General features: G+C 39.3%; 2 protein-coding genes across 3 annotated transcripts in view; one reads left to right on the forward strand and one right to left on the reverse strand.

Moving 5' to 3' along the window:
• The window catches only part of LOC105248820 (nucleolar and coiled-body phosphoprotein 1), a 118,122-nt gene that overhangs the window by 33,054 nt on the left and 71,693 nt on the right, over positions 1-13,375 (forward strand). The gene's annotated exons all lie outside the window — the stretch shown is intronic.
• LOC105248817 lies at positions 8,451-11,441 on the reverse strand. Of its 2 annotated transcripts, XM_011253822.3 has the most exons (4): positions 11,239-11,441; positions 10,658-10,755; positions 10,136-10,560; positions 8,451-10,070 (listed from the first exon to the last, which is right to left on the reverse strand). In XM_011253822.3, exons 3-4 carry the CDS (start codon positions 10,555-10,557, stop codon positions 9,488-9,490), a joined length of 1,005 nt encoding a protein of 334 aa, XP_011252124.1. In that variant the 5' UTR covers positions 10,558-10,560; positions 10,658-10,755; positions 11,239-11,441; the 3' UTR covers positions 8,451-9,487. The 2 variants fall into 2 exon arrangements, with proteins under 2 accessions (XP_011252124.1, XP_011252125.1); XM_011253823.3 differs by lacking the exon at positions 10,658-10,755 and having other exon boundaries at positions 11,239-11,409.

Here is a 13,375-nt window from a genome sequence, read left to right on the forward strand (position 1 = left end):
ATTAAATAATAAAAAAAAGGGACTTCATCTGATGGAAATCATTTTGACGCTTTCATAGAGTGCCTAAAAATCACTGATCGTATTTTTTATGAGACGGAGACTTGAAACTTTTAACGAGATCGACGATTATTTCCCCCTTTATACACGTTGGCCTAACCAGAACGTGTTCTTTTAATGAAAGGCCTGCTTTATGAAAAACAAATTGGAGATTCCTGTTGTGGACGTGCATTTATATATGTATAGCATTTCTTATAGCAGTTTTAACAAAGAGTTTTTTTTAATGATGTTTTATAATTATTTCAATATAATGAGATTGAACAATATTTTGTAATGCTGATGTTATTTTTATCGAGAAAAGATATTAGCTTTTCATAAGAATTTTCATTAAATTGGAGCTCGAGACTTCGCACGCATTTGAGAATAAAAGGCGCTTCAATCTCGCGCGCTCTCTCGAGGGTCGAGAAATGGTTATTGCTGCGGTTATCTTGAATATCCTGCCTGCGGAACTTCTTTCTTCATACGAGATTGCAAAACGGATGCGCGAATCTCCCGAGATCAAATACAGTTTTCTTTTCTCCACGAATCATTACGACTTATCATTTATTGTAAGAAAATTAACTCCAGTGATATAACCGTCGCTTTTATTTAGTTAGGATCTAAATGTTAACGTTCTCTTAAATATTCTCGGAGAATATGTTCGCGATTAAAAGGAATATTCGAAGCATATGGAAACGCTGTTTGTTTTTGTCGATCATATCGTCTATCCATATTTTAAAAAGCGCTTTTGTGATGTACATCCATTTCGGTCGCGTCCCTTCTTCTCGACTCAAAGTCTCTCGACGAGAGCTCTCCCTTGAGAATCTGCGGTATAATAACGTTGACATAGTCGACATAGCGCGTTAAATAGACACCCACTATTCCGTCGTGCTTTTCCTTATTCTCCTTCGCGTATTTCGCGCTTTCGCTTATATTTCTCTACGGCCTCTTCAAAACGCCGCATCGTAAATCCATCTCCCACACTGCATATATTTCTTACGCGGGTTACGTGCATTATTACGATTTCTACGCCCGCTACGTGGTTTCCGCATTAGGTATAGCCGAGACGCGATCAGCAAGATGAACATTCAGGTCTTGCGCGCTTTTAAGAGTTATGTGCTGCCAGTCAGTCAGCCAGTCAGTCGGACGTATTCAAATTTCTTGAATATTTAATCTTGAACATCAAGCCGAGCTATTAAAAATCTTACATTTGCATGTATTATACTTTGACAGATGTGCATATATTAAAATACGAGTAAAATCCTCAACTCATCCGTCAGTCATCGTCATTCAAAAGCGAAATGAGTCTTATTATTTCTATATATGTAGACATAGCACGTACTTTCTATAAATTCCTCTCTCATGTACTTTAGATTCATTTTTTACTATCTAATATTTGTTACAACCGTAATATATCTCGAGAGTGTTTCGTGAATAGAATACTGCCAACGATAACGCTGTGGTCGCCGATAACACTTGGATAAAGAAAATATAATAAATATGTTACATTACAATTGTTTTTCGCCTTAAACGAAAGAGAATGCATCGAATGTAAGGGAAATTTAATATCGCTTCAACACGGTGTTTCTATTATCACTCTTCCGACGCCCCTCAGATTCCGAAGGGGGCTATATCGTTTTACGACATCTTTCGACTAGTGATTCCGCGGAGTAAACCGTGGGGTGCCGCGCGGGATCAATCTCACTGCAAGAACAATGGAGGCGTCGTATGCATTGATGAAAGTCTTCCGTCAACCCTTTGTAGATTCAATGTGATTCCTGTAACGTCGGCGATGACAACGGGGACTGAGAGTGGCTTCCAGCATCATTTCAGGGGAGGAGGATGGATGGTGCTACAGCTCTTAATGGAGGCGCTTTCGTTCGCGGCATCATCATCGTCGTTGCCAAGGCTACAATTTACGACCATTTATTTAATTGGTTCGTCAAAGTCTACGCGTCTAATGCGTCGTGCGATGAAAAGGCGTCAGCCCTCTGCTCTTTGTCTATGGCGTTATAAAGCGTGGCGTTTGGAATGATCAACGTGCGAAAATGAGAAATTTGTAGAAAGTTTTTCTTCGAGATTGAACTTGCTTTGAATAAGATCATTTATGATTAATAATTAAGTTTGATTGAAATTTAAATGAGATTAGAGTTGAAAGTGCTCGTTGAAGTGGCAGATTGATCCCTCAGTGAATGCGATTGTGACACAGGTGTGCTCGGCTTGTACCTTCGACTCGTTTTCACGGCGGATTTAAAGCCATCCGTATCAATTCATGGAGAGAAATTCAGTTTACGGGCCGTTCTGTCCCGCTCTAACGCGATCGCGTTAAAACTCAATAAAGCGCTCTGCGAATTCGATGAGGAAAAAAAGAAGGGAAAATTCGCGTCGCCGGTGGAGCCTTTCTTTTGTCTACGTAGTTCGAAATATGGAAGGAGGGAGGTCCGTTTCCGTCTTGGATGAAGGCGAAGTATTCTCTCGAAGACATGAGATTCCGATTCGACGGATTCGTGTATGTAGCCTCCCATACATATGTATACCCGATACATATGTACGTCGTCGTTGCCAAAGTCGTCGGAGTTCTCAGGGGAAAGTTTCCAAGTGCCTGGACGAGTTGGGAGAACGGCGGAAACTGTCGGCGAATTACCAACGTAGATGACTCTTAGGTGGTCGTTCGGACGCGCGGCTGCTCGCCACCAACTTGCGGCTGGACGGACCGAGTCTTTCACCGTGACGGACGACGCTGTCCTATCGTGAAATTCCAAGCGTTTTATCTGCAACGCTCGACAGACAGGAGGATGCAAGGATGAAACCACAGACGAAAATATAACCCGTCTCCTTGAGGCTTGTGCAAAGATAATGCTATCTTATAGCATAGTATATAGTATGTAGAATAATTAAAAAATATTAATTATGCCATATTTCAAGATTATTTTAAGACTATCGAGATTACTGCAAATGATTTTAATCTTGTCGATGCGTTTGTTAAAAAAATAACATGTATCGATATATTCTTCAAATATTGAAACAACGATTATTTTGAATTTCATAAACATATTTACAAAAAGAATCATCTCGTTTTATCTGTTTACAGATTGATCTCTTTTTATCTTTTAGGATGTAATAGCATGCATTTGCGAGCAAAGTTTTCGTGTAAACACTAGAGTTCAAAGTGGTTAAGGGTGCTCGTATCAGATGTTTCTCTTTTCCATTGTGTGTAGTCGGCAATCCTCGATTGAGTCAGACTGAGAACCATCGGAACACCCGCACGACGTCGCCTACACCTGTAAATCATGGCGGAAACTGCCGGTGGTACCAGCAAGGACAGCCACTTTTCAAGAGAGGTCTCTACATCAAAGTTTGCGCACAGACTCGCACCACGCTCGTATATTATCTCCCGATGTTGCACGGCCACGCACCTCTCGTGCTTCCCATTTTTCCTGCAGTTTAGAAGTGGATATCGAGGCGCTGGATTTTACCACCGGCGGTAGTAGTTCCCGCCGGGGATTTCGAGGGTAGTAAAAAGGATTTCGAAACGGTCGATCTTGAGATGATTCGTTAGATTGACGTGCGATAGAGATAAGAAAGGTGACAATGATTACTTTCGAAAGTAAAACGATGATTGGATGTTGTAACAAATTTAAAAATTTCAACAAATTAATTTACGAATTATTTTACTGCAACAGCTCTTATTACATAGAAATATTTTAATACAAAATATTTTAAAGTATATCATATATATTTATATCAAGTATTTTTAATTGTAATTGCCGAAGCAATACATTTATCAATACTTTAAATTTTACATTAAAAAATATAAAGCAGACAAGATATAATAAAAAATCGAAAAGATTATTTTAATATTCGTCAATTAAATGAAGTAATAAAGTACGTAACTTTTTATTTAAATATCGGCAAATGAATAATTTTATAAGCGTTTTGCATTGAGACTGATAATTTCTTATCGTATTATTTTGTCCTTTTTACTGCAATTAGGAAAGAAGATTGCAGTCAAGAAGATAAGTACTTATCGAGCAAATAAGGAAAGTTGTTTAGTCCATTGAGTAAAGTGTCGCATTAAAAGACGAAGCATTAGTTGATAGGAATTCTGGCACCTGAATATGCTATTAAAAAGTTCCCTTTTTCTCATGATTCCCATCCAACTTTTTCGATACTTTGACGAACTTGAGAGTTCGTCTTAAAGAATTCTCACATGCTTGTGTGTCTACGACGAAATGGATCCCGAGTGTTCCTGTAGATGTTATTACATTTCAAGCTCTCAATGAAACTTAACCGGTAAACAAGAGTTACTTGTCCACACTTTTTCCACAAGAATACAATTTTGTATTTCATCGTGATATTGAAGTGTTTTGAGAAGTGTTTTGAGAGGAAGAAAGAGATAATGGAAATGCGTATATAACTTCATTCCTATTAGATAACTTCCTTTAATCAGATTGCATTTGGTAAATTCTTTGTGTAACATTGCTAATAAAATTTCGTATGTCTGTTTAACGAATCTTTGGGAGCTAAAATTGATGGGGAATTCTTTCGTGGTAGATATTAAAACACCCTATTAATACGAGACTCACGCACCGGCCGTTGGTCATCGATACGCAGCCGGTGGTGACGTTCGGCCCTTTAATTATCGCAGATAAATCATCGCGTCGTATCACCCCTTTTGCTTGGATAGCGCTTTTCTTTCGCTTTTATAAACAACAATACAAGCGCCAAAGTTTTTTGTGTTTAGGCTTCTGTGAACACTAAAGTGCTAATAATATTTAATAATGACATTGAAATGGATTTTTGCAATGTTCTTATTTATACTGTTTATCAGAGCTTTTAATAAGGGACGGTTTTTTTCAAAATAAATTCGCTGAGCGTCAGCGAAAAGGCCATTTCGCCATTATTATCTCGCGTTGATTTACCCTAGCAGTTAGTCATTGTTTGGAGAAGAAATGTGGCTCAACCCTACCGATTTCGTTCGTTTTTCGCGCACATTTCCTGCGAGCTGCGTATTTATTCGTGCGTACTTTGACGCCGGGCGGACGCGTATTGTTGCAAAATTATCGGCATTGTCATGCGCGACTCGATTTATTTTGTCTATTCGGCGGAAAAGTGCTTTCATTTGCGTGAAGCGACGCGGGAAGGGAGGAACATGTCAAAACCATAGAGAAGGAAAAGCAGACGGACTGTCGGGTGAACAGAAACAGACGAACGAGCGCATTGCTCGGCCCCCTGTTGTCCCCCTCGTCTGACACAAAAGCTCTTAATTCGACAATGCGACCGCCGAAAGGGGACAATAGTCCCGACTTTAGGTAAATAACGATTCCTTCGATCCTTTCGACATCAGTACTTCACTTTTCCGCCTTCGCGAATGTCATTTCACGTTGAAACATCACTAAACGGAAGCTTCGTATGCGTAAAAATTGAATGGACGAACGCGCGCACCGATCAGTGAAACGACCAGAAGCGGGATTGCTGAGCCGGGATTTTTTGGAATAAGCATTCGAGAGGAATCGTGTGGCTTTGTACGAATCCACCGAATCTCCGAGGTAATTAAGGAGGGGAAAAAAATTAGGATTATTTTTCCAAGGCTGCGCAGCGTCAGAAACGTGATTCGGCCGAGCAAACGACGAAGAATTCGGAATCGGATTAGCGAGAGCGATGGGACGCTCGATTTCGCCCTCCCGCCTGTTTCGAGCCTTTCATTTTTCGTCCCTACGGGAACATCGGCCCGGTATTTGCATTACAAATACACCTTCACCGAGGTTTTTCTCGTTTCATTAAATTCGCTTTTTCCTCGGAGACGTACCTCTTCTTCGGCCGGTCCTTCCACCGCCATGAATGTACTCTCGGATTTATTCCTTCCCTGTATAACCCGAAAGGGTTGTATTAAGAATTTTAATTCTGCGGAACAAGTTTGTCACCGAATGTAGAAATCGTTTGTTCGAAGAACGTGCGCCGAAATAAGATATCATAGCGTTAATTATTAATCAAAGAGGGTCCCAGAGACTTCTCTTGCGATCGCCACTGCTGTATAATTACTTTACTGGAAAACTGTGGGTTTTTCACGCTGATGATGATTTCTTTATGTAAACAATGAGATTTGTAAATTACTAAATATAAATATCTAAATATAAATATAAGCTTTAATATTTTCATTTCCTAACAAAAAGAAATTTTAAATAACACTGGTTCTATTTATAGTAGCTCTTATTTAATAAATAATTTAAAAAATTTGCGACATATCGTGCTGATTTTATAATCGCCTCATCCTTACCATATTCGATTTGCTAATAGTGACGTTATCTTAACAACGATATATTCCCAGTGTTATACACATAATCGTCCGGATATGGCGTTCCAGTGTTTCTGTACGCCGCGACCAGCGCCGGATTTCCGTCTCTCGATGACGAATGTTTACTTGCCGTAAATCTTTAGCTGCCGAGCTCGCCCCTGCGGCAATCGCGTTCCGTTCCATGATGATAATCGCGTACGTGCCGCACGATCCGATGCTCCGCTCAGGAACGGTTACACGGATTTATTCGTTACATGGACGTCCCGATAGTTATATCCTGACGAAATTGAGATACGATCGGATCTCTCCCTCGTGGCCGACGAGCAACGCTAACGTGAATTATGAAGCTCGCGTGCCGCGCAAGAAACGCGAGAGAGCGTCATTTTTGGCGTTGAGATATTTACGTGGGAACACGATCTACCTGAATCTTCTGATCGGTACGTTCAGGCTTGAACGCCGATGATCAATGGCCGTAAACGTGCTAGATCAGACACTTCTGGTCACGAAGTCGTTAAATCGATATTCACATTTAATGCTATCATTTTAGAATATTTCAGACTTCCTCTGGACATTCCTTGATCAAACTAAAACTTTAATTAAGATTTTTAATTAAGATTGCAAATGTTTTCTTCAAAACTAAATTAAGAACGCGGTAAACAGTAATAAAATCTTATTTTTCATTAAACGTTAAATTCTATTTAATGACTTTATTTGAATAGGTTTATAGTACTTTTGAGGATTAATTGCAAAAGTATTTAATTTAATGAAAATTATTAATAATTTATTGAAAAGTTTTGGAACAAATAATAACGTTAGATAAAAAATAAATTACTAGGTGAGAAATATTCTGTAACTTATATTCTGTAATAAACGTTTTACATCTTTATTACGTTTCGCTCGTATAATACGTTCCAACAAAATTTACAGGTAACAAAGAAATTTTACAAACTCATATAGTTCTTATATAAAGTCCCGTGTCTACACCTAGTCTGCTACGCCGTCTTAATTAAAGTTGGCTGACTTCTGGCTTGTTGCGTCCTTCGCGTCACTCGTCAGGCTTGTCCCCAAGGGTGCAATTTACTCGCATCTCTTCCTTCCATTCCTCCGCTCAACCCCCACCGTTAGTCGATTTTAGCTTACCGTGACTGTATCCGTTTTGCCTACCAACGAGCTTCTTAAATGCGACTGGCAGCGGTCTTCTTATCTTTCATCTAACGCTGATCAGCTGATTAATTTATGCGAGAGAGGTTTTAATGAAGAAAAAAAGCCATTAACTTCCGTCCGATAATCGTTCCCTATCCGTCGTCAACTTTTCCTCTCGTGTTGCTGTTTTACATAGAAATAACGGATCTCCGTATATTAATGTATTTTTTCTGACTTATTGAACTAGAAAACGGATATCTTCTTTATTACATACCAAATTTAATATGCTTCCTGGATTTTACAATACTATTGTCTGTTGTGAAAAAAGTATGAAATTATATATATATGAAAATATTACTCTACATGTATCAGAAAATGAAAAGCATAATCAATTATATATACGTGTTATATTTAAATTTTGTATGAAACACAATCCGGAAATAAATTTATGCGCATAAATCAGATAACAGCAGATGTTTCAAATCAAAATCAGTCGTAATAAAATATCTTCTTTAAGCTGTGCAATCCTTTTATAAATTGGTTAATTAAAAATCAGCGAATGAAATGCGCTTGAAACGCAATTAGAGAAGGTAAAGGGTAGCGATCGAGGGATGACATTGTCTTGAATAAGAGTTATTTCGATTGTTCCCGGATATATAATTTGAGATGGCGATTTCTCTTTGTGTACGACTATGAACTTAGATACGATGCGGTATCCTCTTTAAGGCATCCGTTGGTCAGACGTAGGGATCCTTTTTGGTCTTTACTATGTAAAACAGTCCCTGCAGTCCTTTGTCCAGGAGGCCATCGTTGAATGTTAAAGTTCTGACCAGATTGAGATGGCATATCGTTCACGTTGCGGACGGACAAGATTTTTTCGCGACACGGTCCATTCGATATTTATTTAGGAACGAAGGCGTAAGCCTTTACCCAGGGGAGTATCAGAGATTTTCATGGCACAAGAAATAGATTTCGATCTTCATTCGCGCCCTTTATTCACAAGTATTGAACTTCGCTGATTTTTTTAAATATTTGCTTATATATACTACATTAAATAAATATTACTTTATATTGCCAGTTATGTTGCAATAGTGATATAACAAAGAGCTATTGCACATTATTTATAATAATCTAGTATAATTTGCTTTTTATTTTTTAATCATTAATAGACAAAATAAAATTCAAGGCTGCATAATGCTTGATTCTGACGCGTTTTATTGACTTCGAGACTAACATTTGGAAGCGTCGGATATCGAGGCGAAGACCGTTCCCATCTTTTGCACACGCTGGCGTTATAAATGGACGCTATAAACGTGTAGGTGTCGTTTCATCGAGCGACGATGAGAGGGTGGGGGCGTGTGATCGTGGGCGCACAGGGAGACTCACCATTAGCCTGCAGGTGTTGGATATCCCAGCCATGCCATCACCCCCTCATTCCGAACGATCATGCTCAAGATGATCTCCCGACCGACAGCGTAAGTCTCGCTATCTTGCAACGGGACGAAGAGAGAAAGAGAGATAGATAGAGTAAATAATCCTCTTCCGTATATTATCCCACGGGTTCTTAGAGAAATCGTTGTTAATGGGTTCTGTAAAATAGACTCTCGTTTTAGCGGTTGACGATAAACTTGCTTTACTGTTGTTAATTATCGTTACCTCCGTACGAATTTTGTGCTCGCCTGCAGTTTGTTAATAAAATTGTCATGCATTCGTTTGATTTATTCAACTGACATTCTAATTATTCGTTTGTTCAACATAAAGAAAATAAATTTTTTTTATTGATACCCCATATGACGTAACGATTACAAACGAATCGATTCTTTCGAAAGCAATTTGTATATTTATGTGCTATTCTCTCTCGTCACGAAAAATAAGAACGTTTTTTGCGACTACTTCTTGAACGATGTCTCTTAAAAATAAAACTAAAATATGGAAAAAATATTTTTGCGATCGCTTCCAGTAAATATGCATCTATTCTACAAAATTATATTTTATCTGAGACACATCGTTAATCTAATTGGCATATTCGCAAGTTCTTTCATGAGCATATTTTCCAGCCGGCGTAAACATGGCGCTACATCCGTAATCCTTGTACGCGCACTCTTCCATCCTGTAATTACATTTATCCTCGTGGATTTGCGTACGATAGCGTTTCGGTCTGACCCGACAACCGTGTACGGACCATCGGCATTCCACTTGCTCCTCAGGATCTAATTCCGGCTGCGCAGGATAAATGAAGAACCCATCGTATACGTCTCCTTGATGGTTCTTGTAGTTGCATTTCTGCTCATGCATGTATTTCCGTCTCCTCGGCATTCTCACCATGCAGCCGTATCGCTCGAACTTGCACTGCACCAATTCGTCGGGATCGCCGTCGTAATCGTTATTAGCGATCGTTGCGGACGCAAGACCGTCGCTAATGACGTTTACGGCTTCAAACCTATCTCTATAGTTACAAAACTTCTCGTGAATACTGCGTCGCCATGGGACCGTTTGTACCCTGCAACCCGCTACAGCATACGAGCACTCTACCAAATCATCGTGGTGAAGATCGGTAGACATGTGCTGCTCCTCCAAATGCGGTCGAAACTGACACCTGAGATTATAATTTTACGATTAATGACAGTGACATTAATGGCGACAATAAGAATAACTCTTTACCTGGACTCATGCAGCACGCGCAAATGTTCCGGTATCTTCACCCAGCATCCTAGATGAGAGTACGAGCACGATTCGAGTTGTTGATCTTCCGACGGTACGGACGGCTCCCAAAACCCTCTCTCGTGGTCCAGGAAGTCATTCATCGACGGCGCGCTGGGACCATGATTGTCGTACGATTGTGGTGGCATGGGATGCGGCATGTGATGTGTCGAGGGCGGTACGTCTGTCTGTAGCGGCAGAATTTCCACATCTAACGGCGCCTTGCACGTGGGACAGCCGTAGTAGTAGGGCTTGCAGCGATGGCAGACGGTGTGCTGGTTGACACAAGAGTACCGAGGCGTGAGTTCCATCTCCATGAGGCAGATGGGACAGAGACCCTCGGTCTTGAAGCGCTCGCAGAGGTTCGGATAAAGCGTGTCCATGACCTATCGGCAAGGATGGTTATTTAATGCCTTCGATCCTTAGGGCTCTTTAGGTCTGAGATTGAGACGAATCTACTTTAGCGGAAAGAGACCACCTTACCCCGCTTCTATGCTATCGCACGAAGAGATGAAGAGAAATTACTTCGCGCTTTTTCTTTACCGGTTCGCAGGTGGTCCACGGTCCAAGTTGCTCTTTTGCTATGAAGATTTATGTGCAATTCAATATAGAATAATGGAGGACTTAAGAGGCGGAGGGTCGCGGCTAAAGTGCAAATAAGATTAGGACGAATGTGAATGGAGGTGTGCTCGTTCAGATACGATCGATTATTTAATCAAGTGTATATTCAAGTGTGTATTCGTCTTGAATTTTTGGTATCTGATAACGATCACGTGAGGAAAACATTTAGCCATTTAACTGACGTTCACAGATATGTATTATTACACGACACAAATAAAACCAATTTTCAACACTTTTCAAATAAAATTTATTTTAAATATTTTAAAATATTTTAAAATATTTTAAAATTTTTAATCATATTTAAAAGAGACTGAATTTGATAAATTGCGGATTTAATTATTTTTATCAGATATATTTCATCATTCATTAATGTTTCATAATTTATTGACTCCTTTTTATGCTAATTGTTAGATTATATTTAATAATGGAAAAATATTACTTACTTTATTTAGTTATCTTCTATTCGAAATGGGATAGAGATGAGAATCACACGCGAGATGGGGAGAGGAAAAAAATAGCTAGTGCGACACGTACACTTCCGAAAGTATGAACGTCATGTGTCATCGTCTGTCACCGTTCTCTTATCTCGCGAGACCGATAGCATGACTTTATCTGATAAAACGTTTTACTCATGATAGGGAATCGTTTCTACGTTTCATTGCGACAGAGGAAACGCTGACTGGGGGGAACAATATGCTTCGAGAAAGAGAGTAGGGGAGAGAAAAATGTGTGTTCTCGTTGCCATGCACTTCGCGTCATCGAAAGGTAACCGCCGCCGGTATTTATTATGCTCGTATATATGCGTGTGAAAAATTGGAAATATAAGGCGGGTGTGCTTTTTTGCCGACAGGTCGTTTTATTCGCTCCGTGTCTGGAATTAATTAACGATCATTCATGCGGTCTCTGCGCGTGATATTACACGAGATGTCACAGAGATTTCTCGCTCTCTTTTTCACGCACGCCTCGACCAAATTAAAATCTATATCTTCATCTCGGAAATACCGGGAAAGAATCGATTTCAAATTATTCAAAGAATCCGTAGAAAAAATGCGGGAAATCCGAGACACCGTGTATATATGTATGAAAAAAATCGCTTTTTCCTGTCGCTGTCAGACGAGTTATAACGCACGATGGATCTCCATCGCGACAGTGAGATCGCACGCTCGTTAAGCGGTGACGGCTAATTACACATGAAGAATCGACAACGTGCGTGAGTGTAATACGTACACGCACGCGTTACACATCATTCCGTCGTAATAATCTTTAAATTAAATCTACAATCAGTTTTTGCATTGCCATATATCATTGCCAAGATTTTGCTGATACCACATTATTTAATCTTGAAAGCGGTAAACTCGAAGGCATTATCTCTCGACGGGATTAATGTAATTTGCAAAGAGTGAGATATACAATTGTGTTTAGCAATCGCTAAAATGAACAAGAGAGAGGATACCAATATTCGAATTGAAATGGATTTTCTGCATTTAATGAGTACAATTTCGATAGCTAATCAAAAGCCGCAATCACTCTCTGTTAGAGAAGTATTGTCGACTAAATTAATCGTACATGGTTACATTTGATTATTATCGTTACAGGGTATGTATATTCCGCTACAATAGAACGGGTAATGAATCTTCAATCGCCGCGATTTTTAATGAGATCGTTTTAATGAGATCTTGTTAGTTAAAAACTGTGCAAAGAGATTTCGATGAGATAGATTCTATAAAATATTTTAATAAAAATATTTATAATATTATTATTTATAATTGTTACTGTTTACGATAAAAATGAGATAAATATCAGAAGAGCCGTTTAAAAAATAGGAAACTCTCTCAGATTACTCGATTTTTTTGGCAAATATCGCGCGAATAACGAAATCAGATACTTTCGTATGATATTCCACACCGGGTCTCGTAACGACCGTCCCTCATTTGAATCCCCGCGCGAACGTCGCATCAAAGATACGACTGAGCGACCCCGTGTCTCTGGGTACGAGGGTAATACTTGCTGACCATAAGTCACTTATGTAAATTTGCGAGATGGAAATATGCAACCCACAGTGATGGCATAGTGACTACGAAAAACCCCAAATTGAATGCAATATTCAACATTCCGTAACGATTTCAGTTGTTTACAATAATAATGATTCAAGAACCATTTATTAACATCTTTGTAAATAATCTTAATAAAATTCTTGTTAAAATAAACAAAACTCGTTCATCATGTGAAGTATTTTTTAACCGCTTGTTAAATTGTTTATCGATTTCGCTTATGGATTAATGAAGAACATCAATCAGCGATGTAAAGATCTGGGAAAATGTTTAATAAATTTTTTTGCGTCACTCAATTCACCCTCCACCAAGACAGGGAGACAGAAAAGTATTGAAAGAGTACAGATACGGTACCGAGGAGAAACGGGACGAAATAAGTCCGCGACGGTAGCTCGGTATTCAAGCACCCTGAGCCTCTTTCAAGACATCAATTTATTCTTGCTGCCCTTTTTTTGCGACGATATTGCGCCATCAAATTTTTCCGGAAAATCTCGCTCGTGATATTCGCACAATTTCGTTCGCCTTGTCG

The sequence above is a fragment of the Camponotus floridanus genome, unplaced genomic scaffold, assembly GCF_003227725.1.
Source record: "Camponotus floridanus strain SB8 unplaced genomic scaffold, Cflo_v7.5 scaffold4, whole genome shotgun sequence".
In the NCBI taxonomy this organism is placed as follows: domain Eukaryota; kingdom Metazoa; phylum Arthropoda; class Insecta; order Hymenoptera; family Formicidae; genus Camponotus; species Camponotus floridanus.

Coding starts and splice junctions, on each gene's coding strand:
- LOC105248817 (XM_011253822.3), bottom strand. CDS start 10,557: ATGGACACGCTTTATCCGAACCTCTGCGAGCGCTTCAAGACCGAGGGT. Junction 10,071..10,135: donor CGCGTGCTGCATGAGTCCAG/GTAAAGAGTTAT, acceptor TTATAATCTCAG/GTGTCAGTTTCGACCGCATT.